This window comes from Suncus etruscus, chromosome 9 (assembly GCF_024139225.1).
Source record: "Suncus etruscus isolate mSunEtr1 chromosome 9, mSunEtr1.pri.cur, whole genome shotgun sequence".
Taxonomy (NCBI): domain Eukaryota; kingdom Metazoa; phylum Chordata; class Mammalia; order Eulipotyphla; family Soricidae; genus Suncus; species Suncus etruscus.
The window spans coordinates 7,811,872-7,838,837 of record NC_064856.1 but is presented as its reverse complement, the minus strand read 5'-3'; the positions used below and the strand labels follow the sequence as shown (position 1 = coordinate 7,838,837).

At 52.4% G+C, this 26,966-nt stretch overlaps 1 protein-coding gene across 1 annotated transcript; it reads right to left on the bottom strand.

Annotated features, from left to right (window-relative positions):
- Nucleotides 1-3,959: 3,959 nt before the first annotated feature.
- On the bottom strand, nt 3,960-26,256 carry SIGLEC1 (sialic acid binding Ig like lectin 1). Its single transcript, XM_049779486.1, has 20 exons — nt 25,695-26,256; nt 25,270-25,566; nt 23,374-23,640; nt 22,930-23,190; nt 20,244-20,543; nt 17,934-18,191; nt 16,262-16,576; nt 15,497-15,754; nt 15,057-15,359; nt 10,464-10,724; nt 10,018-10,329; nt 8,788-9,039; nt 8,288-8,557; nt 7,950-8,201; nt 7,248-7,550; nt 6,204-6,464; nt 5,273-5,575; nt 4,979-5,081; nt 4,496-4,568; nt 3,960-4,075 (listed from the first exon to the last, which is right to left on the bottom strand). The coding sequence occupies exons 1-20, from the start codon at nt 26,254-26,256 to the stop codon at nt 4,028-4,030; spliced, it is 5,259 nt and encodes a 1,752-aa protein (XP_049635443.1). The 3' UTR covers nt 3,960-4,027.
- Between the last annotated feature and the right edge of the window lie 710 nt (nt 26,257-26,966).

The window sequence follows — 26,966 nt, the reverse complement described above, 5'->3', positions numbered from 1 at the left end:
TGCACGTGGGATTTCTTCTTGGGGACCAGATAATGACTACTTGCTGGGGCTCCAGTGTAGCAAGTTTATGGAAGCATAGTATTCCCATTTTGTTTTGTTGGGTTTGGGGACCATGCTCAACATTGCTCCAGGGCTATTCCTGGACCACTGCTCAGGGGACCATATGCTGTTAGAAATACAACCTGGGCTGTCTAACATGCAAAGCAAGTGTCTTTCCTTATGCTCTATCTCCTTGGATCAAGCAAGGTGTTTATTTTTGGGGTAAAGTGGGATTACACTCCATCTAGCAGTGCTAGAGGTTACTCCTAATTCTGAACTCAAGGGTCACTCCTGGCAGAGCTCAGGGGGATATATCTGATGCTGCAGAACAAACCAGGATCAACCACATGCAAGGCAAATCCATAGCCCCTGTATGATTTTCATCAATCACAGGTTTAAATAGGCTCACATGGGAAAAGTCCATGAGCCCCTGAGGATAGCCCAGAGTGCATGGGGCTCTGTGGCCTTCAATTTCTGGGTCTCCTTTGTCTCTTTGAAAAGGGTTAGGGCAGAAGGGTGTACAGAAAGACCTGGGGTCCCATCTCAACAGGGAGCTCAACTGGAACATCCAGACAAGGATCAGGGGTCTCAAACTTGTGGCCTGCGGGCCGTTTGCGGCCCTCTGTACAACATTTTGTGGCCCTGCCCTAGAGGAATCTTTTTTTGTTTTGTTTTGCTTTGTTTTAGTTGTTTGGATCACACACCCCCAATGTTCAAGGCTTACTACTGACTTTGCACTCAAGGATCACCCCGACTTTGCCTCCTGCGGCCCCCAGGTAAATTGAGTTTGAGACCCCTGCGTAAATGGTATGAGTACTGGGCCAGGGAAATAGCACAATAGCTAGAGTATGTGCCTAGTATACAGATGGCTCTGGGTTCAATCCCTAGCACCTCAAGCTCTCCTAAGAAAGGGAAGTGGTGAGCACAGTTCTGATGGTGCAGGGCAATTCAGGCCCGTTCAGCTATGCTCAGGAACCATATGGGGCCAGGGATAGAACCATGTCTCTTGCATGCAGAGTCTGCACACTGCTTCTTTGTGCCATTTCCTGGCTTAGTTCTGAAAATTCTTCAGAAACCTCAGACACTGGGGTTGGGCATAACTAACCCATCTAAAAGCTCCCCAGTTTCAAGGGGAGAAAAAGCCCCTTAAGGTAGAGAGAAGTAGATGAAGATTCCATATGAAAGGTTCCCCAACTCTGTTCCCCCATCTCTTTTACAGCCACCCGTGTCCTTGCTTCCCTCCATCTTCCTCAGATGGCTATGAACATCTGGTTGCATTTGGCTGGCTCTTTCTTTGCCTCATCTCCGGATTTAACACACACATGTCTCACTCCCCCTCACCACCAACTCTTACTAAGAGCTCATCTCCTACCAGTATAAGGGCAGTCATTATGGGCATAGGGAGAGCAGCACCATAGCCTCCAGGAACTGGTAAGTCACAAATTTTGAATGCACAAGGGGGTGCAACACATGTTTTTCACGAACAGGTCCCCAAATTTGGTCCTCAGTACTATATGTCCTACCCTAAGAATCATTGGGTTTCATCCTTGTGGCCTCTCAAACTACCAGTCAGAGAGACACTGAGTTGCCTAAATTCTAAGCCTGCGCCACAGGGTGTAAAATGAAAAGGAAAAAAAAAATCTTGAATGTAATATAGTTTGTGGTAGATGGCATGGAAATTCAACAGCTGCAGACCAGCTCCCAGAACCATCCCCCACTCCCATTTGAATTCTCTGTGCCCCCCAACCCCCTTGCCTGGCTCTGGGAAGGATCAGTTATCAGCCCTGGGACCATGGACCATCTGGAGGTGAGGCTCCAGGACTCCCTTATTTTTTATTTATTTATCTTTTTTTTTTTTTTTTTGGGTCACACCCGGCAGCGCTCAGGGGTTACTCCTGGCTCTATGCTCAGAAATCGCTCCTGGCAGGCTCGGGGGACCATAAGGGATGCCGGGATTTGAACCACCATCTTTCTGCATGAAAGGCAAACGCCTTACCTCCACGCTATCTCTCCGGCTCCAGAACTCCCTTATAATTCCTTCTCAAACTGTTCTCTCCTTTGTGTCTCCCCTCTAATCTCCAAGTGCTTCAGCCCCAAGCATGAAGCAGTGGCACTTTGCTCATCTCTCTACCTGCCACCAGGGGAACCCCTGAAGAGCCATTATTGTCTGGACCCCTTCAGCCCTGTCTTCCTAGGAGCACAGCACTCCTTCAGGGAGCCCACTCCTTTACTTTAACAGACCCCAGGAAAAGGATGAAGCTCACCCCACCATGGAGAGAGGTTCACTTGGAGCTGAAGCAGAGCTATTAACTGATGGGGTTCTTTCTGCCCCCAATTCCTGGGGGTCAAGGCAGGTCCCTATTTATTCCAGAGCTCAGATTTGGCTTGATACACCTGCTCAGCAGCTCTCTCTGGGGGAGCCCTCAATCTTTTTTAAACAAATGTGGAGTGGAGTGGTCTCCCCTTTTTATTTATTTCTTTTGGTTTGGGGGCCACACCCAGCAGTGCTCAGGGATTACTCCTGGCTCTGCACTCAGAAATCACTCCTGGCAGGTGTGGGGGAGCATATGGGATATGCTGGGATTTGAACCACCGTCAGTCCTGGATTGGCCGTGCTATCTCTCTGGTCCCATCAAACCTTTTTGATTTCCTCAGGGTCCTGTGAGACTGGAGAACCATCTCCAGGAAGTTCCTGGCCTGAATGACTAGGCAGACACTTGCCCTAAGCAGACAGGCACTTAGAAGATGGCCTGCTGGTAGTGGTGTTTTCTTCAAGGGCAAGAGCTCAGAGTGTATTTTGGAAACAAGAAAAGCAGTTCCTTTCCCTATATTCACTGATAGCTCAAGTGGTAGAACATATACCAAGCATGAACCAACACGATGAGCATGTGGCCCCTCGTATCACATAATCCCCAGTTCATCAGCATGTCCAGGTAAGACCTGGTGGTCCTGAATATCAGACTGAGCAGGACAGGAAGTGACTGTGAGAATTATTTGGCACTGCCCCCTCTCCATATATATGTTTATGTCCTTAGTGGGAAAAGGAAGTGATTTGGAGAAAAAAAAAAAAAAAGACTTTTGGGCCTGGAGAAACAACACAGGGAAGAATGCCTGCCTTGAAAGCATATGGTCATGAGTTCAAATTCCTGCTGTTCTCAGTCAATGTGTGAAAGTGTCACAAAACTAAAGCAAATGAACAAAATCCCTAACATTTCCCAGCATCCCTTGCAGTTTGGCATGATCACATGATTAAACTCTAGTCAGTGAGAGGGGGAGGCCAGGGTGATATTACAGCAGATTGGGCACTCACCTTCCATATTGCTCACCCAGGTTTTATCCCTTACACCCCATAAGGACCCCTGGACCCACCAGAAGTAATCCCTGAGCACAGAGCCATAAGCCCTGAGTACAACCAGGTGTGGCCCTCCAAAATATCCCAAAATATAGATTAAAAAAAATTCTAGCCAATGGAAAGTAGCCGTAGTATTTGAGTTGTATAAATATACAAAATGAACTTCACAATCCAAGCAATCTTTTAGAAAAGGAGGAAAGTAAAAATAGATCTATCTAACATCTTCAATCTCCAGGACATATTTAGACTATTGTGGGCGGGGGGACCAAATTCTCTCATCTTGCAGTCACTGTATTTGGTCTCTTATGTGAGCAACTTAACACAGACTGTCTAAAATAGGACCTTTCTAGCTTGTGAGAATGAAAAGAGAAAAAGACATGGAAAACACGAGAACACAAGCAACTAATTTCTCTTCAGTTTTTCTCCAGATCCTCCATTCTCTTGAGGGGATTGTTGTTCACCTTCAACATCCATTACCCAAAGTGCTTCAGGCAAGATATTTGGAGCCAGGGCATAGAAAGACAACTACTGCCACATAGTTTTTGAAGAGGTTGGTAGAACCCACAAAGTTTTGTTCCTGGGAGTCCTCAGAGATTGCAGCTTCCATTTCCTTCTGAGGGCAGGCAACCCCCTGAATCAGCTGAACAGTGAAGAACTGGATGAGGTTGCCGCGGGATCCAAGAGCTTCTCACAAAGAAAATTCTAGTCACTGGAGGACTCTAGGGGAACCTGAAGGGCGATCTTGGGAAGGGCTCCACAGAGACTGGTCATGTGGCTGGGAAACCTGGCCCCCAAATACGTTCTCTTTATGGGGCATCAGAAAGAGATTTTCAGAACTGCATGGTTGGACTGGGGAGTGGGGAAGGGAAGGCCTGGGAGGCAGGTGGAGTTGTATCTAGAAGTGGACAATGATTTTGCCCAGTTCAGTGTCTGTCTCTGTCACTTTAAACAAGGGCTTCTCTTTGCCACCATCAGAATAGGGCTGCCCCTATCTGTCTTCTCTCCCAGTCTCCCCTCTCCAATGCCCTCCCATAAATGAGCATGGTCTGCGATGGCAGCGGGGACTGGGGGTTACATATGCTTGTGTCTGTGTGTCACACCTACCTGCATCATCTCCTTCTGAGATGTCATCTCCACCGAATTTTCACCCACACTCAGCTGATTGGAAAATTTCCTCCTGAGAGGGTAAGAAAGAGTTCAGTCAGAGAGAACTGCAGACCGGGGGGGGGGGGGGGGTTCCCACAGGACAGGGGTGCATTGGCCGCGCATATAGTTGGCCTGTTAGAATCTCTGAGCACAGAGCCAGGAGTAAACCTGGAGCACTGCTGGATGTGGCCCAAATACCAACACACACACACACACACACACACACACACACACACACACACACACACACACACACAGAGCGTGATGGTGCTTAACTGCTCCTGCTTCCCAGGCAGGAGAGAGAGAATAAGAGGCCATTACTACCCTTAAAGAACATTCTAGAAGGCAAGGAAGCATGAAGTCAGACAAGGCACCCCCCGGGAATGTTGGAGGCTTGTTGGATGGAGAAGGTGCCCCAGCACCCCTCTGCTTCAGACCCACCTCCATGTGTAGCAGACCCCCAGGACCAGTAGTAGCAACAAGAGAGCCGCCAGCAGCCCCAGGCCCCAGAGTAGCCACTGGAACAGGCGCAGGCGCTGCAGAGCTGGAACAGAGACCAAGTGTGGACGGGAGTCAGGGGATGCAGGATGGGGGGTTATGCCCTTCGAGGCCTCCCCAGGTGAATCCTCCCCACATAGCTCTGCATGAGACAACCAACTGGTTGTCACAGAAAGGATCTGGGAAGCCGCCTACCCGGGATGGGGCCCTGTGGCCCTGGAAACAGCTGTCCCTCACCTCTGGTTCCAAAGTAGGCCTTGGTGGTGGCGGAGCCCAGTGCATTGGAGGCTGAGCACACGTACTCCCCCTGGTCACTGGGCTTCAGAGCCTCCATGTCCACCCTCAGGGCATTGGGGGACGCGGAGACACGGATGTGAGGCTGGGCAGGGGTGCCCCAGGGCTGGCTGGCGGCCACCAGCTGACCCCGAAGGTGGAGGGTGAGGTTGGCCAGGGGTTCGCTGTCCACTCGGCAGTCTAGGATGCCCTGGCCTCCACGTTCAGGCTCTACAAAGACCGTCATGGTGGGCGTATCCGGAGGGTCTGATGGAAGCCACAGAGCAGTGGTGATGGCAGGAAACAACTGGGTTCTTCCCCTCCCAGGTAGGGCATTTGCCTGGCACCCACTGGGTTTGATCTCCAACACCCAGTATGGTTCCCTGACCACTACCAGGAGTGATTCCTGAGCACAGAGCCAGGAGTAACCCCTGGGCGTCTCTGGATGTGGCCCTTACAAAACACACTAACAAAACACCTCCTCTTCCTAGACTCTAGAGCCAGAATTGGCTGCTCATTTCATGGAGAGGAACCCATTCCTGTTCCTCGGATCTGGACTGCCCAGGGGTAGGCAGCATAAGAGACTTTGTGTGGTCTCAGGGTTTGGCCTTGAGAGGCCTCACAGCATCTCCTGGAACATAAACCTATATAGGAAGTTCAGGACACTGCTGGACCCAGGACCAAGCAAGAGTCAGGAGGTGCAGCGTTGGAAATCCGTCAGACCAGGTACTAGACAGCTTTGGCCTAATGGGGAGAGAGCAGCAGAACTGTCCAGGTCTCCAGATCATGACCGAACAGAAGCGTGCTAGCTGCAGTGAGTTTGGGGTCCCTGCTAGCTGCCAAGATAGGGCTATGAAGTCCCCAAGGTCACACTCCATTTGGGTAGCACACTCACAGCGCACTCGGAGCAGGACGGCAGCAGACGTGGTGGTCCCAGCTGGATGTTCTGCCCGGCATTGGTACACGCCGGCCTGGCCTCGGGCCACGCGGGAGAAGCCGAGGATGGGCAGGGGCCCCGTGTGCAGCTGCCGGCCATTCCAGAGCCAGGAGAAGGTGGAGTTGGCCCCGGGCTCTGGGCCACCAGGCAAGTGACAGCTCAGGTTCAGCACTGTGCCCTCCCGCACGTCCAGCCCTGGCTCTGCCACCACACGCACACCTGCGGGAAAGGGACAGGTGTCAGCCTGCAGTAGCCAGGGCCTGAGGATGACCTCAGGGGTGGTCTGGGAAGTTTGTGCATTCAGGGGTGTCTCTGCTTCCAACTGCTGTGTCTGGGCCTTAGGACAACCTGGTGTTTGGGAGTTCTGTACTTTCTAGGGTGGCTGCCACTCGGGCCTTGCGTTGGGTTGGGGGCCGCAGCTCAGACTGATGACTCTGGGGCCAGAGCTGGCTTTTCCCCTTGAAGGGGGGCATAGGGCCTGTGCCACCTTCATTCAGCCAGGCTTTTTGGTGGATGTAGCTGAGTCTCACCCCCAAATTGGACTTTCAGGGAACTGGACTTCCTCCCTGGGGCACGGGTGTACCTGTCCTTCCCTGGACAGGGGTACCCCTCTCCCAGGCTGGGCTCTGCGTACGCGTGTGAGTATATGCATCCATATATGCCGGTGTCTGTGTCTGTGTGTTTGTGTGTATATGTGATTTGTTTATGTGTTTGTGCGTTCATATGTGTTGTGCATCTAGTGAATACATGCGTGTGTGTGGTATTAGGGGGTGTGTATTTTTTCATCTGAACTCCCTACGGACATCTTGACCCCTTGTGGGGACTCCTTACACACACACACACACACACACACACACACACGTGTGCGCTACAGTTTTCCCCCTCAGACTGGGCAGCAGCCCCTGGAGGGTGGAGCACAGACCCTTTCGCATCACCTTCCCCAGCCTGCATGGGCTCCGTGTGGATGTCCCCTCGCCCCACTGGCCCAACCCGTGCACCCACCTTCCACCTGCAGCTGCCTGGTAGTGCTGATGGAGCCCAGTGGGTTTCGGGCCGTGCACACGAATGTGTCCCCATCCCCGAAGGGCGTGTCGTGCAACTGCAGCCTCAGGGCATTACGGGCCGCCTGGACTTGGCCTATGTCTGCCACCTCACCAGGGGCCCCGTGGCTGGTGGCCAGCACCCTGCCTTGGCGGGACAGGGTTAGCTCAGCAGGGGGCTCGCTGTCTACCGTGCACTGAACCAGGGCTGCGGGGCTGACTCTGGAGTCCTGGAAGGAGGACAGGACGGCGTCTCGAGGCGCATCTGTGGGCGAAAGGGCATAGTTGGAGACCTGGAGGGGAACCTTCCTGTCTGTCTAAAGCCTCCTCCCAAATGTCCAGTTACTTCTTTTCTCAGGGGGGCCACATCCGGTGATACTCAGGGGTTCCTCCTAGCTCTGCACTCAGGAATCACTCCTGGCAGTGCTCAGGGGACCAGATGAGATGCCAAGGACAGAACCTAGTTCAGCTGTGTGCAAGACTAACACCTGTGCAGTCACTCTGGCCCCATCCAGTCACTTATTACAAGTGACACTCCCTCTGAAGGACAGGTTTTGTCACCCACATCTTCCTTCCCCAGACCCCTTCCTATCTCCACTCTGGTCCTGTGGCCTCCCTCCTTCCCTGCTGCCCTCCCAACCCCCCAGGCCCCTGCCCCACTCACAGAGTACATGCAGGGCAGCGGGTCTGGAACTTCGGGTGCCCTGGGCATCCTGTCCCTGGCATGTGTAGGCACCAGCGTGAGCCCGAGTGGCCCTGGGGAAGGAGAGGGCAGTTTCGAGCCCCTCTTGCAACCATCGGCCATTGTGATACCAGGTGTAGAGGGTGGGTGGCAGGGCAGCCGGGTCCTCACAGGTCACTGTGACAGGGGTCCCCTCGGTCACAGTAGTTGAGGGGGCCAGCTTCACCTGCACACCTGTTCCAAGGAGCTATGATCAGCTGGGCTCTCTGACATCCCGGCTGATTGGTCTTCATGGTATATGGGACCCCCCCCCACCTCACCCTCAAGTTGCAGCTCCAGGGATGTATTGGCCTGGCCCAGGGGGTTGTGAGCAGAACATCTGTAGAGGCCCTCCTGGCGGGGTCCCCGCTCCCACAGCTCCAGGCGAAGGGAGTTGGGGCTGGAGGCTGCAGTGGAGGAGGCCAGGACACGGCCAGCACGGCTGATGGCCAGCTGGGCGGGTGGGCGACTGTCCACTGTGCACTGCACCAGGGCCAGTGGCCCACCCTGACTCTCCAACAGAGAGGTCAGGCGGAGGTTCCGGGGGGCATCTGTGGGGACAATCACCCATGGTGAGGTTCAGCTATGCAGCAGTCAATTGTCAGGGCATGTTCAATGCTCCTGCCATCTCGAACCTATCCCAGTCTCCCCACCTCTAAGGCGCCACTAGCTAGGTTCTAGATTCCCACACTACACTTGTGGGGCTCCGGTCTGATCCCCAGAGGCTGCGTGGCACTTCTCAGATCTCCCCCAAACTCCTGCTGAGCCCCAGCCGACTTACAGAGGACGTCCAGGGCGACAGGCCTGGAGAGGCGTGGGGCCCGGCCAGGGCTGGCCACTCCACAGCTATAGGAGGCAGCGTCCACCACCGTGACGTTCAGCAGGGAGATGAAGCGGGTACCTGGTCGCTGATGCCCGTCCTGGTACCAGGTGTAGTTGAGCTGGGTTGGCTGGCTGGTCCACACCTGGCAGGTCAGGGTCGCCGGCTGTCCCTCCTGTATAGCTGGCTGGGGCCATATCTGCACACTCACAGCTGAGGAAGGAGAGACAGGAGGTGCTGCTGAGTGGGTTCATGTCCAAGCCCCCCTTCACTGTGGCCAGGAGCCCTTGGCCTTTCAGGGCTTAGAGGGGAGCTTGGGAAACAGCTGCTCCTTTCTCTTTCTTTTTTTTTTTTTTTTTTTTTGGTTTTTGGGCCACACCCGGTAACGCTCAGGGGTTACTCCTGGCTATGCGCTCAGAAGTCGCTCCTGGCTTGGGGGACCATATGGGACGCCGGGGGATCGAACCGCGGTCCGTCCAAGGCTAGCGCAGGCAAGGCAGGCACCTTACCTCTTGCGCCACCTCCCGGCCCCAGCTGCTCCTTTCTCAGGTCGTCCGAACCTTCTCTCAGCCTGGGGCAGGGAGCAGGGGAGAATCTGGGCTGCCCCCCTCTCGAGGCTTCTCCTGGAGCACCTCCTTTCTGCTTGCACATGTCCACTGCACAGCCATGTAACCTAGCAGCTTTTGTTTGTTTCTTGTTTGTTTGTTTGTTTTGCTCTGGTTTGGTTTGGGGGCCACACCCATTGGTGCTCAGGGGTTACTCCTGGCTTTGCACTCAGGAGTTACTTCTGGCAGTGCTTTGGGAACCAAATGGGATGCCAGGGATTAAATTCCAGTCAGCAAGACAAACACCCTTCCCACTATGCTTTCACTCTGGCACTCCTTTATTTTTTCCTTTTCGGGAGAGCCACATCTAGTGTTGCTCAAGTCTTATTCCTGATTCTGTTCTCAGGGATCACTCCTGGCAATACTCAAGACACTCTATGTGGTGCCGCGGGTTGAACTGAGGTCAGCTATGTGCAAGGCAAGTTCCTTACTCACTGTCCTATCTCTCAGGCTCTCCTGCTTTTATTTTGTTGTATATTCGCAGAGTCCAGAGTCCAGCCCAGGACCTTCTATATGCAAAGCAAATGCTCTACCGTTGAACTGTGCCCTGGCCCTTCACTCATCCACACTTAACCCTCACACTGACCCTGGGCATCGAAGTTGGCTGAGGCCGAGACCTGGCCCAGGGAATTGCTGGCCTGGCAGGTATAGACGCCCTCATCTTCCAGAGTCGCGTTGTGGATCTCCAGGCGCAATGCATTGAGGGTCACAGTCACTTGAAGCATGGGGGAGTGGTCAGCAGGTTTTTCCAGCCCCTTCAGAGTGGAGGCTACAAGATGGTCCCCCTGGAGCAGACGCAGCTGGGCCGGAGGGTCGCTGTTCACTTGGCACAGGAGAAGGCCCAGGCGCCCTGGGCCTGTGTCCATCAGGGTGGTGAATGCCAGCTGGCGCGGGGCATCTGCAGGCAACGGGGGACATCAGAGCTCAGGAGACTGTTCCTTACCCAGCCTGCTCCCGTGGAGTCACAGGCCAGTTCCAACTCCTAGACCTGGTCCTGTAGCATCAGGAAATAGATAGAATGAAAGGGCTTACAGGTCACATGGAGGCTGACTGGCGTGGCTAGGCTGGTGGTGGCAGATGTTGGGGCCTGCACTTGGCAGTGGTAGGCTCCAGCCTGCCTCGCACTGATGGCAGCAAAACTGAGTGTGGCCGAGGTGGAGTCCTGAAGGAGGCGGCCATCTCGATACCAGTGATATGAGCTTCCTGCTGGGATCCCCATGGGTGTCCGGCAGCTCAGGACCACAGTCTGGCCTTCCTGGAGTTCTGGCGAAGGGGACACGTGCACCCAGGCCCCTACAGGGACAAACTGAGAGCCAGTGAGAGCCAGTTGCCCTACCCTCCCAGAGGCCTCCCACTGGGCCCTTCCTGTGTCCAAACTGTCCAAACTCTGTGCAAACCCTAGCGCCCCTTCACCATGCACCTCTCCAGATGCCTGCTCTGTGTCTGTCCTGGATTCATCAACCAGCACCCTCTTTGGGTATATGGTTGGGATGTGTTTGTAGGTTTGGGGGTTGTTTTGTTGTTATTGTTTTGGTAAAGCAGAAAAAAATTTTTTTCTGTTTTTTTTTTTTTTTTCCAGTCATACCCAGGGGTTACTCCTGGCTCAGGACCATATGAGATGCCGGAATTTGAACCACCATCCGTCCTGGATTGACTGCATGCAAGGCAAATGCTCTAATGCTGTGCTATCTCTCCGGCCCCAAGCAGGAAAATTTTGTTTGTTTGTTTTTGTTTTTTGTTTTTGCTTTTTGTTTTTGGGTCACACCCAGTAGCGCTCAGGGGCTACTCCTGGCTCTATGCTCAGAAATCGCTCCTGGCAGGCTCAGAGGACCATATGGGATGCCAGGATTCGAACCACTGTCCTTCTGCATGCAAGCCAAACACCCTACCTCCATGCTGTCTCTCTGGCTCCCAAACAGGAAAATTTTTACTGGAACTTATTTAGAAAGATGTGAGGGAAGAGAAAGGGAGAATTTTGTGTTTGAAAGAGAACACAGGCTTCTCCAGAATGGAAGTAGACAAGCAACAATACACAGACAAACAAGCAAGTTATGTGTTCACGGGAGAACACGAATTAAGAACTTGTTGGGGGGACAGTTTAGACCATACCCAAAGATGCTCAAGGATTGAACCCAACTTCGTGGTCAGGAATCTCTCCTGGTAGTTCTCAGGAGACCATATGGGATGCTGGGGATCGAATCCAGGTCAGCTGTGTGCAAGGCAAGTACTCTTCTTGCTGTGTTTTTTGGTTTTTCCCATCCCCTTAAGATACAGTTTTGCTGTAAAAGCACATCTGTCTACCATAGGGTCCAGCTCATTTGACCTGTAACCAGTACCAGGGGCATATTAGCACTTGACAAACACTGCATTGATCCCTAAAGGCAGTGAAAGAGGTGGGATTTAGGCCATGCCACTGTCCTGGTTATGAGCTGAACTCAGACTGGGTGACTTAGAAGAGGAACTTAGCCACTGCCTAATCTTGAATTCTGTCCATCCCAGTCTGTCCCCAGGCCCCAGGTCACAAAAGACCAGAAGCCAGAAATCAGGCAAAAGCTCAGAAGCCAGAAATCAGGCAAAGGGCTGTTCCTTATACCCCTCAATCCCCACTTCCAAGGCAGGAGACAAGGGGGGTGAGTGGGACATAAGGTCTGCGAAGGCAAGGTTGTTTTTGGGATCAGAACCATATTAGTCCAGAACCACTGATGGTCCCTGTGAACTGTGCATTATGTGCAAGCTCCTAACAGTTCCTTCTTCTGTCAAATGAGTATTATATGTAAGAAAAGACATGAGAACAGGGGCTCAGGTGGTTCAGTGGTGGAGCACAGCCCTTGCCTGTGCAAGGCCCTGAGTTCCACCCTTTGGACTATTAGGCCCCCAAGAGCACTGCCAAGGTTGGCCCAGGTGGCCCTCAGGCACCACTGAACACTCCCAGGAGAGGTTTCTATAAAAATAAAAAGAGAGAGCATGGAGGTAGGGTGTTTGCCTTGCATGCAGAAGGATGGTGGTTCAGATCCCAGCATCCCACATGGTCCCCAGAGCCTGCCAGGAGCAATTTCTGAGTGTAGAGCCAGGAGTAATTCCTGAGCACTGTAGAGTGTGATCCAAAAACCAAAAATAAATAAATAAATAAATAAATAAATAAATAAATACATAAAAATGTATGGAAGTTTAGAGACTGGAACAACAGTACAGCTTCTAAGAAGAAGCTAACCCCACTTCAATCTCCAACATCCCATATGGGTCCTGGAGCACTGGCAAGATTTACCCCTAAGTATGCTCCCCACCTCCTACCATCAAAACTAATATATAAGGGCCAGAGAGATAGCATGGAGGTAGGGTGTTTGCCTTGCATGCAGAAGAACAGTGGTTCGAACCCTGGCATCCCATCTGCTATCCGGAGCCTGTCAGGGGCAATTTCTGAGCATAGAGCCAGGAGTAACCCCTGAGTCCTGCCGGGTGTGGCCCCAAAACCAAAACAAACAAAAACTAATAAATAAAATTTTATGGGGCCAAAATCCTAGATAAATGTTCAAAACACATTATTGATTGTCAATGTGAGAGATAAAAGATGTTTATTTTTCTTTGACCTACATGGAACTCTGGATATTGACATTTCTTTTTCCTGATTTATTAATTGTTTTTCAGATTATAAGAAGATTGGAACTAGGACAGTAGTATGCAGGTAGGGCTTTTGCACATAGCCGACCTGGGTTCAATCTCTGGCACTTCAGATGGTTCCCTGAGCACCACTAGGAGTAAATCCTGAGAACTTCCAGGTGTGGCCCCACCAAAAAAAAACAAAAAAAGATAAGACTTTATGAAAATAAAATAGACTACTGTGGAGGCCAGAAACATAGACTCAAATCCAAATAAAAGGAAGATGGAACTCATAACAGGGTAGGACCACACTGGAAATTTTGAGAGAGAATATAAGAGATAAGGGAGACTTCTGGAAGAAAAATGAACAAGACAGGAATATTGCTGCAGTGTTCAGGGGACACTGAAGGAAGGGTTGAAGAATTTGATCTTGAAGCTGTCCTGAGTGCTCCTTATTCCTGAACAATCGTAGATAGATAGACAGACAGACAGACAGACAGGCAGAATTATGGATTAAAACTTTGTTACTTTTTTATTATTATTTTTGGGCCACACTTATTGGTTACTCCTGGCTCTGCAGTCAGAAATTACTCCTGGCAGGCTCGAGGGACCATATGGAATACTGGAATATGGAATACCAGGTCAGCCATGTGCAAGGCGAATACCCTATCTGCTGTGCTATTGCTCTTTCCCAAAACTTTTTGTTACTTTATACTTGAAATATATTAAGAGATTTCATGTCTTTTCTCTAGGGTTCCTGATGAGAAGTCTTATTCTCTCCCCACCCCTAATTCCATAAGCAAAGTGTCTTTTCTCTCTGGATTCAAGAAAATTTTAGAGTTTTGTTTGTCTGTTTGTTTAGTGGGGATGAGTTTGGATCAAACCAGTGGTGCTCAGGGGTTATTCCTGGCTCTGTACTCGAGTAACTTTTGGTGGTGCTCGGAAGACTATCTGTGGTACCAAGTTTTAAACTGGGTTGAACTGGGGTGGTTTGCCTACACTGTTCCATGCATGGTAAGATCAATACTATCTCTCCAGTTCAATATGGAGAGATACATTTTGAAGAAAAAAAAAACTTTGGATTTTTTTTTTTTTGCCTGGTTTAGTTTTGGGGATGGCTATTCCAGCAATAATCAGGAGTTTCTACTGTCTCGTCACTCAGGAATGACTTCTGGGACCATATTAGATGCTAGGATCAAATCCGGGTTGTCTGCATAAAAGGCAAATGCTCTACCTGCTCCCAGCCCCCTAGACTAGGTTTTATGTGAAGAATTCTTTCAAACTACATCTGGTTGGGCTCAGGACTTACTCCTAGTTCTGTCTGTGCTCAGGGATCACTCCTAGCAGGGCTCAGTGAACCATATGTGATGCTGGGGGTTGAACATGGGTCAGTGACATGGAAGACAAGCATCTTGTTCTCTATCTCTCCTACCCCAAGAATTTTTGGGTTGGGGGACCCACACCTGGTCATGCTCAGGATTTACTTCCAACTCTGTACTCAGGAATCACTACAGGCAGGCTCAGGGAGTCATATGGGATTCCAGGATCAAATCAGACTGGCCAAGTGATAGGCAAGAGCCTTACCCACTATACCATCTCTCTAACCTCCAAGAATTCTTTTTAAGTAACACAATTATATGATTGCAAAAGAAGTTATTTGTCAGAAAGAACTTCAAAAAGAAACATTGACAAAACTTAAAAGATACTCTACAGATTGAGAGAAAAACTATTTGCTCACTACTCATCTGATAAAGGGTTAAAATCCAAACTAAACCATAAAAACAAAATTTTTTGTTCTATGCAAACCACCTTGCGTGTGATTGGCATTGCTACCTATTGGTTGACACAGTTATTGCAGGCAAACATAGTTAGATGGAGACGGAAGGAAACCTGTGGGTTGGCTAGAAACTGTCCTTTACTGAAAAGAACATATCTCTGCACTAAATCGATGCCACTCTGCTCAAAACCTGGCCAGAGTAACTTTCAGGGCTCTGAATCTAACACATCTTCTGGGAACCCCCCACTCACCTCGGACTTGGAAGAAGAGCGAAGTATTGGCCGACCCCAAGACATTTGTGGCCTCACAGCGGTAGCTGCCCGAGTCCTCAAGGCCCAGCTCATGGATCTCTAGCTGCAGGGAGTTGGCCGTGGCTTTGGCCTGAAAGCGACTACTGGCCGGGAGTGGTGACTGCAGGCTGGTGACCAGAGGGCTGTCCCCATGGAACAGAGCCAATTGGGCCTGGGGCTGACTCTCCACAGTGCAGACAAACACGGCCGTGTGTCCCTGGTCCATATCTAGGAAAGCTGACAGCTTGGGTGGGCCGGGGGGGTCTGCAGGGACATGGGACACGTTCAGTTTAGCACCACACATGCCAGTATGAGTACACAACACCTGGCCTGACTTTGCACTTACCAGCTGCCCAGTCCACCCTCTTGCCCAGCACACTGCGCCCCTGCCCATCACTCACACAACACGCTTAGGATGACAGGAGCAGAAAGCTGGCTGACAGCCTCAGCCCAGATGCGACAGGCATAGAGGGCTGCATCCCTTCTGCCCACAGGCTGCAGGGTCACCGTAGGCAGGAGGCTCTGAGTCCACAGCTGCCCGTTCCGAAACCAGGAAAAGTTGGCAGGGTTCTCGGCAGCGTCTCTGCTCACGACACATGTCAGATTGGCTGTGCTGCCCTCCTGCAGCGTGGGACTCGGTGTGATGAACAAGACAGTGGCTGAAAATCAGACAGCCAAGGGGCTGGAGTGATAACACAGCAGGAAGCATGTGTGTCTTGAATGCAACTGACCCGGTTTGATCCCTGGCATCTCATATGGTCCCCAGAGCCTGGCAGGAGGGATTTCTAGCCCAGAGCCAGGAGGATCCCCTAAGTGCCGTCGAATGTGGCCACCAAACTAACAAATAAAAATGACCAGACAGGCAAGTCCCCGGAGGTTTGGTTCCCCCCACCAACCCTGGAGGTCAGCCTGAAGGTGTCAGGAAACTAAGGCACCCACTGGGTGGGTAGAGAGTGAGTGATGCCACAGGGGAGACTCTGAGAAATAGGTTCTGGGCCTGACAGAGAGGCGAGGTTGAGACAGTGGTGTCCAGCTGGAGACCCTTGAATTCACTGTTGAGGGCTCCACTTTCCTCCCCAGAGGGAATCTTGTTGCAGTGGTCTCTGGCCTTCGCCCACCTCCTGAGCTGAGGGTGCCCCTGCCCGGCCTTGCCCCGGCCCACTCACCCTGGCCATCAAAGGTGGCCGAAGCAGATGAGTTGCCCAGGTCGTTGGCCGCCTCACACAAGTACACACCCTCGTCCTCCAGCACTGGGTCCATGATCTCCACGCGGAGTAGGTTGGGGCTTCGGGTGACCTTCAGGCGTGGGGAGCAGCCCTTGCACGAGGGCAGGGAAGAGGCCATGACGCGGTGGCCGTGGAGCAGCCGCAGCCGCGCGGGTGGGTCGCTGTCCACGCGGCACAGTAGGAGCCCTCGGCGTCTTCCGATCACTTTGGCCTCGGGATCCAGCTGGGCAGTGAGGATGGGCCTGCGCGGGGCATCTGCAGGGAGGGCAGTGTGGGCTCCTGAGAGGCCTCCACCACAGCTGGGGTGGTTCCCAGAACCCACGACAAGCGGGGAGAGAACTGTCTTCCCACTCCTTGCCTTGTTGGGGACCCCAAGCTGTGGCAACACCCCCAGAACTAAGCTCACACCTGTCCCAGGCACTTTGTCTTTTTAACATTTTCTTAAGGTCAGGAGGCTGGAGTGATAGCATGGTGGGCTGCAGACCTGAGTTTAATCCCCAGCAGCCCATATGCCCCCAGCCTGCCAGGAGTGATTCTTGAGCACAGAGCTAAAAGTAACCCTAGGGAACCACCATGAGTGGCCCCGCCGAAAAAGTTTTAGGGCCACACCGTGCTATGCTCAAGGGTCACTTTTGGCTCCGCTCTCAGAAATTACTTCTGGAGGCAGTGCTTGGAGGACCCTATGGGATACTGGGAATAAGCTACGTGAAGGCTGTACTGTGGTTCTAGCCTTGCCCGGGCACTTTTATTTTTTATTTATTAATAATTTATTTAAACACCGTGATTCCAAATATGATTGTAGTTGTATGTTACAGTTATGTAAAGAACACTCCCCCTTCACCAGTGCAACAATCCCATCACCAATGTTCCAAATCTCCCTCCTCCCCCCCCCCCCAACCCTGCCTGTACTCTAGACAGGCTTTGCCCTGGGCACTATTAAACCCTCCTTCCTGGTTCAAATAGCACCATTCCTAGCTGGAATAAAGTCCTGTGCAGAGAGACTGCACCTCACATTCCCAGGGGGTCTGGCTCTATTGTTTCCTTCTGCATACAGCTTCTTCCACAAAGCCCTCTTGCCTGCCCTTCATCTCTCAACTCCATGCCAACTCCCCTGACAGCCAAGGAGGCCTCTGCCATGCCCCCCGAGGCCTCTGGAAGTGGATGGTGACAGGGACTCTTGAGCTTGCAGCCTGCCTAGCCTCACACCCCATACACACACCCTACACACAACACACACATACATGCACAGAGACACACACATGGCCTCTGGATTCAGGAGCATCCACTAGCTGACATTTGTTACCAGGTTGAGATGTTCTTCCATCCCCTTGAGGGCAGGACTGGGCCAGCACACATGTGACAGAGAATACTGTCTCCCAGCTGGGGAGGACAGAGTTTGGACAGGGGTCCACAGTGGGCTAGAGCTAGAGCCAAAGACCCCTAAAGTGTCTGGAGTTGGATGATGGGACCCCTCAATCCTCCAGTTCAGCCATGGGCCCAGGCCATTGGCTGCCCTCTTGACACAGACCCTGGGGGTGCCTGATGCTGCCCCTGCCACTCCTGCCCCTGTCCCCCTTCCTCTCCCTGTCCCCCAGGCAGGAAGGCAGCTCACAGAGCACAGTGAGGACAGCAGCTGAGGAGGGTTCGCTGGCACTGTGGCCATCCTGGGGTCGGCAGTGGTAGGAGCCAGCGTCAGTGCTGGTGGCCGCCGGGAGCTGGAGGCTGCTGCTGGGGCTCTTGAGAATCAGGACTCCATTCCGGTACCATGAGAAACTGGTGTCAGGCGTCATGGGCAAGCTACTCTGGCAGCTCAAAGTCACCGCCTGCCCTTCCACCACTTCCGTGGCTGGGCTGATGAGGACACGAGCTCCTGCGGGGGACAGGGAGAGGAAGGCTCTGAGAAGGTGATGATGACGCTCCTACTTGGCCTGGGTCTCCCTGCACAACTGCAGCACCAGGCCATCTCTCCCAGGAAGCCCTGCAGGATTCTCCTCTCTCCAAGCTTCTGGAGTAAACTTGAGCAAGGTTTCCTGGCTCATGAATCTTGGGGATCAGGAAGCTTTGATCTCCAATCCCAATTTCTGTCTTTGGGTTACAACTGGATTCAATTTGGTTGAAAGGATTCGGTTTGTTATGTTTTTCGGGCCATAGCCATTGATGCTCAGGGGTTATTCCTGGCTATGTGCTCAGAAATTCCCCCTGGCTTGGGGGGACCATATGGGAAACCTGGGGGATCTAACTGCAGTCCTATGCTAGTGCTTGCAAGGCAGACTCCGTACCTCTAGCGCCACCTCTCCAGCCCCTGGTTGAAAGGTTTCTGAGCCAGAGCTTGGGCTTGGGTACAGTACCTGAGACCCTAGCTGAAAGCCTGGGGTGGTAATTTATTAGTTAGAGTACATGCTTCCTACCTCAGCAGAGCATGCCCCTAAACATCACCAGACAGCCCTGGAGGCCTTCAAGCACTGCTGGTGAGGCCCAGGTGATCCCCAGATCTACAGCATGAGCAATATCATGTCCTCCATTTGTTGTACTAAATTGCTATTGGGCAAGGGTTTCACTTGGCCACTTAGGAGGCAAACACACACACCCCACCCCAGCCCATTACGGCTGATCAATTAGCCTTGTTTCCTGTGGCTTTGGAATGGGGCAGGAGAGCATTTTCAGCCAGCTGTGTAAACTTGGGGAGAACAGAAATTTCCACATCTGTGCTCTGCCCCTGCATATGAACCCTTAGCACAGACTCTGGCCCCCAAATTCCTAATCTATGAGAAACGGAAGCACTCAGAACATGTGTGCCTGAGCTCCACCTTTCCTGTCTTGAGATGTGGACTTTCCTCCTTTCATACTGGGTTGTGTACCAGGGCTCGACCATCTATGGAGAAAACTGTGCTCTCTCTTGAGTGCTCTGCTCATTATGCTCTCTTCTCTTCCTTCCCTTCCTCAGGACTTTCAAATAAAACCTGTTTTTACTTGGGGCCAAAGCAGTAGTGCAGCAGTAGGGCGTTTGCCTTGCATGAGGCTGACCCAGGACAGACCTGGTTCAATTCCCCGGAGTCCCTTAGGGTCCCCCAAGTCAGGAGCGATTTCTGAGTGCATAGCCAGAAGTAATCCCTAGGCGTCTCTGGGTGTGGCTTAAAAACAACCCCCCAAAACAAACAAAAAACAGAAACCTGATTAAAAAACAACAAACACAGGCACTTCCAGTAAAGAGGTCCAGGGGAAACTTTCCTCTCCAAAGACTGTTCCCCCAAAGTTTTGGTGTGGTTACTGCAGTTTACTTGTGTGTGTGTGTGTGTGTGTGTGTAATATTTTGCTATCAAGTTGTGCCTTTCCTTCTGGAATGAACATGATGCTATTACCTGTTTATACTGAAGTGATGCTATTATAGATGTGGAACTTTCTTCCATCCTGTTAAACTAGTGTTGTTTTATGAATGTATGGGCTCCCTGCTCAAGCAGTCTGTCTGTTGGAAAATCAATTTTGGGTGTTTTACACACACACACACACACACACACACACACACACACGATAATGTGTTTCATGTCAGGTCTGGTTTCTGAACCACATCCAGTGGTGCTCAAGGCTGACTCCTGGCTCTGCATTCAAAGATCACTCCTGGTGATGCTCAGGGGACTCTATGGGGTACCAGGGATCAAACAGCCATATTCAAGGCAAACAAACACCTTAGCCACTGTACTATTTCTTCAGCCCCAAAACATGTAGGCAGAATGTGTGCACCATCTGTCCAAGGAACAGGGATCCTGCTGAGACTCCCAGGAACCTCCCATGCAGAGACAGCTGGAAAGTCTAACCATGACAACCAGTGGCTTCACCATACTGTGGCATCCCTGTAGCTTCCTCAGAGGAAGGTGGCCACTGACTCGGGCTCCCCTCCCAGTGCTATCCCCAGAACCCATCTTACCCAGGGCATGGAAGTCCAGGGTGGAGGAGGAATTTCCCAGGGAGTTAGTGGCCACACACTGATACTCCCCACTGTCCTTGGGCTGCAGATCCCGGATCTCCACACGCAGAGAATTGGGCGCAGAGGAGATGCTGAAGCGTGAGCTCTGGAAGCCCATCTCAGAGGAGGAAGCCAGGACCAGGCCTTTGTGGGACAGCACCAATGTGGCCTGGGGCTCACTGGTCACAGAGCAGTGAAGGAGGCCCACAGGTGTCCCCTGCGTCTCCAGAAATGCCGTCAGGACTGGGGTGAGAGGCGGGTCTGTAGGGAGATGAGGGGCCTGTTACCCAAAAACAGGGACACTCTTAGAGTGCCCCTTTATCCTCTATGTCCCCTGCACCCTCTCTGTCCTACAAGGCTCTGACAAGAGACTGGGTGTCTCCACAAACTCCAGAGTACAAATAACATTATTGTTTAGGGGCTATATCTGGAGATGCTCAGGGTAACCCCTAGCTCTACTCTCAGAGGTCACTACTAATTCAGGATGCCTGATTCAGGTTCAGATGCCCTATGGGATGCTGGGGACTAAACACAGGTCAGTTGTGTGCAAAGAAAGCACCTGACATGCTGCACTGTTTCTCTAGTCCCCAGAATGCACTTTTTGTTCCTTGGTCTGGCAGACCCTTTGCTGATATTATGGCCACTCAGACAGGCAAGGCAGCAACAAGGACACACACACAACACACACACATACACAATGCTCAACACAAAGTCTCTGGCAGCAGCAGCTCTTGTGGTGACAGAGAGAGAAGCCATCTACTATGCCTGTGTGGCTCCTTCCCTGGTGCATGGGTTCAGTCCATCGAAATCAGACAGAAAGCAAAGAATAAATGGTGAGGCACCAGAACCACTGGCCAGCCCTCCACGCTGTAGTATCCAGATAGAACAGGGGAAGCCGAAGGACCATTTCAGGTAAAAGGAACCAGAAAAACATGGCCCTGGGTATCACATGGGATCCCAGCTCAGAAAATATTTGGCATTAAAGAGCCAAAGACCTAGTACAATGTGTAAGATGCTTGCCTCAAATATAGTCAACCCAGGTTTGGTTCCCGGCATTGCATATGATCCCCTAAACCAGCCAGGAGTGATTCCTGAAAAAAAATCAGGAGTAAGCCCTGAGCATTTCTGGGTGTGACCCAAAACAAAACAAACCAACAGACATACGAACAAAAAAACTTGGCATCGACTTAGCTTAGAAGCCAGGTGGCACATGGCAGTTAGGGCCTTGTAATAAAGTTGGAAAAAAAAACACAAAACTTGGCATAAAAAAGGACCTTAGAGGTGCTTCATTAAATATGGGCTATAACTAAGTTTTTTTCATCTGGGTCGCTGTGAATGCCCAGAAATGTTACTACTCTAGGGTTAGTATGAGGGTGATAGGAACAGAAGAAGAGGTATTTAGCAAATCTGTAGCTGGGGACATGGAAATAGGCAGAGAACATAGATGCATGTGCAGATTTGAATGGACTTCTGTGTGCTTCCATAGGATCATACATACTGTGGCACACGTACCTGTGTGTATTTACATGTAGGAAAAGAGAGAGGAGCCAGAGAAAATACTCAACAGACTAGAGCATCGGCTTTGCAAGCTGGAGGGCCCAGGGTTTGAACCTCAGCACCTTAAGGTCCCAGATCACTATTAAGAGTAACCCCAAAACAAAGCTAAAACAGATGCAAATAGAAACTAAATATGCCAAAACATTAAATGAAAAAATCTATCGAGATCTGATGATGGTAATTGGTGGGTGGGGAGAAAGAGTACAGAGGATGGAAGCTTGCCTTGCACACAGCTGAGCCAGGTTTGACCCTCAGAGGGTTTGAGCCCAGGAGTGATCCTGATCCTGTGAATGAAGTCCCAGGCCCCCACTGACAAGTTCCATCCCTGGCCCATGTGCTCTGCAGTCTCCTTGCAACTTTTTTCAAGTTCAAGCCCATTTTTGTTTGTTTATTTGTTTGGGGGAGCACACCCAGTGATGCTCGGGAGTTATCTGGCTCTGCACCCAGGTATTACTCTTGGTGGTGCTTGGGCAACCATATGGATGCCGAGGATTGAACCCAGGTTGGCAGCCTGCAAGCCTCGTGCCTTATCCACTTTACTATTGCTTCAATCCATTCAAACAAAAATTTTTTTGTTTTTTGGGTCACACCCGGCAGCGCTTAGGGGTTACTCCTGGCTCCATGCTCAGAAATTGCCCCTGGCAGGCACGGGGAACCATATGGGATGCCGGGATTTGAACTACCATCCTTCTGGATGTAAGGCAAATGCCCTACATGCTATCTCTCCAGCCCCCCCAAATTTTTAAAATAAATGTATTCTTTGGGCTAGAGCAATGGCACAGCGATAGGGCATTTGCCTTGCGTGCAGTTGACCCCAGCGTTCCATATGGTCCCCCAAGCCAGGAGCAATTTCTGAGCGCAGAGCTAGGAGTAACTCCTGAGCGTCACTGAGTGTGGCCCAAAATAAAACAAAATTTAAAAATTAAAAAAAAAGTCTTCTCATCTAGGAGGAAACTAAATATTAAGGAGATCAAGGCTTTGCCCTCTTGGAGTAGAACTAGGTCAATACCCAAAACTATTCAGGTCCAGGGCTCCAACCAACCAGCTGGAGGCCACCCCCATGACCTAGATCCCCTGCCTGACCACTTACAGCTGACCACTAGGCTGACCGGCTTAGAGCGCTCCCGGCCCCAGGCGTTGGACACCTCGCAGAAGTAGAAGCCTGTGTCGGCACGGCTGACGGGGTGCAGTCGTAAGGTGGTGCTGTGGGCATCTTCCAAGGGCTGCTGGTTCTTGTACCAGTTGTAGCGGATCTCAGTTGTAGTGGTCCCCTTTCGGGGCACCCCGCAGGCCAGAGTCACTGTTTGGTTCTCCATGATGATGCCTTTGGGACTCACCTGGACCTCAGCCACTGCCGGGGAGTACAGGACACATTGGAAGAGATGCACTTGTCCAGTATCTCTCCATCCTGCTCACCGGGACCCCAGACACCCCATCCATCACATAGAACCCTCGCCTCCAACACCACCCCAGGCCTAGACCTCTCCCCACTCTCTAGACAAGACCCGTCTCTCCCCCACACCCCCGGACTCACTGAAGACATGAAGGTTGATGGGGGGCGAGACAGAAGAGCCCACAGCATTCCCCGCTTTGCAGGTGTAGACCCCAGAATCATTCCAGGTCACCTGAGGCAGCTGCAGCACTGGCCCCTTGGCTGAGAGCAACTGGCCATCCCTGGTCCATTGCACGGAGCTGATCGCAGGGTAGCTGTTGTTCACTTGGCAGGTGAGGGTGACCAGATCCCCCGGGACAATGTTCTGATTTGAGGGGTTGAGGAGAACCCCTACGCCCTTGGGGGCATCTGCAAAGCAGGAGGTGGTGCTGGTGTGAGGGGCTCAGGGTGCAGGAGGGCTCGGCTATCAGGACCCACACCCAGGCTGACTGATCAGGTGTCCCACAGTCCCCCTGAGCAGGACAAACACTGCCCGTACCCCATCTCAGTGTCAGGACCGCTGAGCACTCACACTGGAACGGGGCCTGACCCTGTCTACTTTGGTGACTCGAGTGGCCATGCCATGGGAACTGAACTAAATGATCTCTTAGCTGAAGCCCTTTCGATGTGGCTGTGCTACTGTGAACCCACACTTTATTCCAGGAGTCAGAGAGAATATTCTAGGGGCCAGCGGCTAGGGCACTTGCCTTGCACATGGATGGCCCAAGTTCCATCCCCCACATCCCATATGCTCCCCTAAGCCTCACCAAGAGTAATTCCTGAGTGCAGAGCAGGAGTAACCCCTAATTGAAGTTCACTGGGGTTATAAAAACAAAACAAAAAAAACTACTCATGAAGTTTTTTTTTTGTTTTGTTTTGTTTTTGTTTTTTGGGTCACACCCGCTGGTGCTCAGGGTTACTCCTGGCTCTACGCTCAGAAATCGCTCCTATGGGGCCGGAGAGATAACATGGAGGTAAGGCATTTGCCTTGCATGCAGAAGGTCGGTGGTTCAAATCCCAGCATTCCATATGGTCCCCCGAGCCTGCCAGGAGCGATTTCTAAGCATAGAGCCAGGAGTAACTCCTGAGCACTGTATGGTGTGACCCCACCCCCCACCCCCAAATCGCTCCTGTCAGGCACGGGAATTTGAACCTCCGTCCATCCTAGATCGGCTGCTTGCATGGCAAACTGTCTACCACTGTGCTATCTCTCCGGCCCCGTCCAGTGAATATTTTAAGTTAACAGGCACTAATGTGTTTGAATTAGGCTCTCCTTCCATTCTTAGCTCTATTCTGAGTCATAGGGTCTCCTGGCCAGCATCTCGACCAGATAGATGAAAGGAGACTTCTAAAGGAAAGGAACCTGCCCAGCATTAATGCATTTGGAGGGGCAGGTCTGTAACTGGTGGTGGTTCTAGAACAAAGCAAAAAACCTTCTTCTGACCGGGTGCCCTGGGGATATTTATATCTGATACAGACAACTGGACTGTGGCGGAGAGCCAATGAGAAACATCCACGTCCTTCCCAGCTTGCACCAAGACTAGATCCCAGAGCTTGCGGACACTACAGAACATTCCCCAAACTTGTTCTAGAAACACCACTGTGTTTCTCTATGGTGGGAAGAGAATGAAGGCCTATTGGCCTCCGCCTCTTTGCCACGTTCTAGTGATACTGGCCAGTATAAGTCCCTCAGAGCTAGAGTGAAGTGAGGGGTCCACACAGTGTTCTCCCAAGCAAGACTAAAAAGTGGGGAGCCATGAGTCTCTGGACCATTGTGTCTCAGCATCTCTGCCAGGCTGGGATGACCCAAAGAGAGAGAGGAGCGAGAACCTTTCCTCGGGGCAGGGGTAGCTGGGATGGGGAGGCTCCTAAGGGCGATCTCTGTCCATGTGTCCACCCAGTCAGGGCAGAGTGGTGTTGGGGGACGGGGGCTGTGCTGGGGCTGCAGGAGGGACCCACCTCCTGCCCACTATGCCCAGAACCAAGCCGGACACTCACATTGCACTTGCAGGTGGATTTCGCCCTGGGCCCTGTGCTTGCCCAAGGAGAGCTGACAGCTCAGGACCCGGCCATGGTCCTGCCAGGACAGCGCCATGCGGAGTGTCTCGGTGTGACTGACCCCCTCGGGGTCTAGGTTATGGAGGTCAGAGATGACAGAGCGTTCGGGGTCTTGGCCTTGCCACTGCAGCCTCACGGGGTCCTTGAGGCAGGCGTAGGGCGTGGAGCAGTTGAAGACCACCTGGGTGCCTTCTAGAAGCGTGGCTGGCGACGCGATGGTGGGCACAGTAGGCTGGACTGAGGACAGGACAGCTGCCTGGAAGCCTGGCCAGGGGACCCCCCGCAGGTCCCCAGCAAAGTGGGACCCAGAGAGCTCACTCTGCTGCTCCCCTGCAGGGTGCAGGGCAGGGTCAGGACCTTCCTACCTGTGACGGTGACCTTGGTGCCTTTGATGTCCGTCCAGCGGTTGCCTTCGCTGATCTCGAACCTGAAGTTATAGGTGCCCGAATCCTCGGGCCGCAGGTCCTGGAGCAGCAGGTTGCAAGTTCCCCGCAACACCTGCCCCAGCAGCTGTGCCCGTCCTCTGAACTTGGCATCCACCAACTCAGGCTTCTCAGAGTGAATCACCATCTTCTTGCTGCCCGCCATGTCATAGTACCAGATGGCCGTGATGCCGGAGGAGGGGACCTCGACATCTTTCGGGAAGGTGAAGATGCAGGGGACCAGGAGGCAAGAGCCCTGCACACCAGCCACCGAGCCTGGGCTGGACACACCCCACGAGCCCAGACCTGTGCAAGGGTAGAGGGGACTCGTCACTGATCCCCTCCCAGCCCCGTCCTGCTCCCCTGGACAGCACACCAGGCACTCAAGAGGGGTCCCTGAAGGGCCAGCAGAGGGTCCACCACCACCCTCACCCCGGGCCAGGCCACTCAGCTCACCCAAAGGCACAGCCGATGCCAGGAGCAGGAGTCGGGCAGGGACGGCCATGGCTCCTGCTGGAACTGTCCTGGACCTGGAAAGCAGAGCCTCAGGATCAGGTGGGGTTCCCTGGAGCACTCAGTGAGCTCACCCCAGAGTCTGCCTCAAATCCAGCTCCTGCTACCAGTGCAGCCCTGAGCAAGGGCAGATGGACGGAGCTCTGGGCCACTCGGGCTGTGCTCAGAAGTGCCTTCCCAAGGGGCTCCTCTCAGAAGTAGCCTCAGCCCCGCCCAGCTCTGCTTCCCAGTCCCTCCCAGGCTCTGGCCCAAGCCCTGCAACAACCACTTACCCTTTTCTCTACTTCCTCACCCCAGTCAAGAGGAACTGGAACCCTGAGAAGCCCAGAGCCTTGCCCAGACACCCTAGAGGCAGTCTATCTGCCCTGTCAAACTTGCCCCCCTCTGCCCCCAGCGTGCTCTAGGCCATAAGGCAGAGGAGCTTAGGGAAGAGAGTAGAGGTTGGGGCAGGGGTCTTATTCCCCTACCTCAGGCCTCCTGAGCAGATTTTGGGGTGAGCCTGGGCACTGCCAGGGTACCCCTGCTGGCACCTTGCACCACATCCTTGGGCTCTCATACTGAACCATGGGGAAGGACCCTTGGGAGGCTCCTAAATAGAATTTTGTTTTTGTTTTTGTTTTGTTTTGTTTATGTTTGTTTTGGGGCCACACCCGGTGACACTCAGGACTTACTCCTAGTTATGCACCCAACAATCGCTCCTGG

Excerpts from the sequence above, each read along its gene's own strand:
- SIGLEC1 (XM_049779486.1), bottom strand. The coding sequence starts at position 26,256 with ATGGCCGTCCCTGCCCGACTCCTGCTCCTGGCATCGGCTGTGCCTTTG. Across the intron at positions 15,755-16,261 it reads GGCCACCTTTGATGGCCAGG|CCACTGTCTTGTTCATCACA; the intron begins GTGAGTGGGCCG and ends TCTGATTTTCAG. Across the intron at positions 7,551-7,949 it reads CGCTGCCCTGCATGTACTCT|ATGCGCCTCGAGACGCCGTC; the intron begins GTGAGTGGGGCA and ends TTTCGCCCACAG.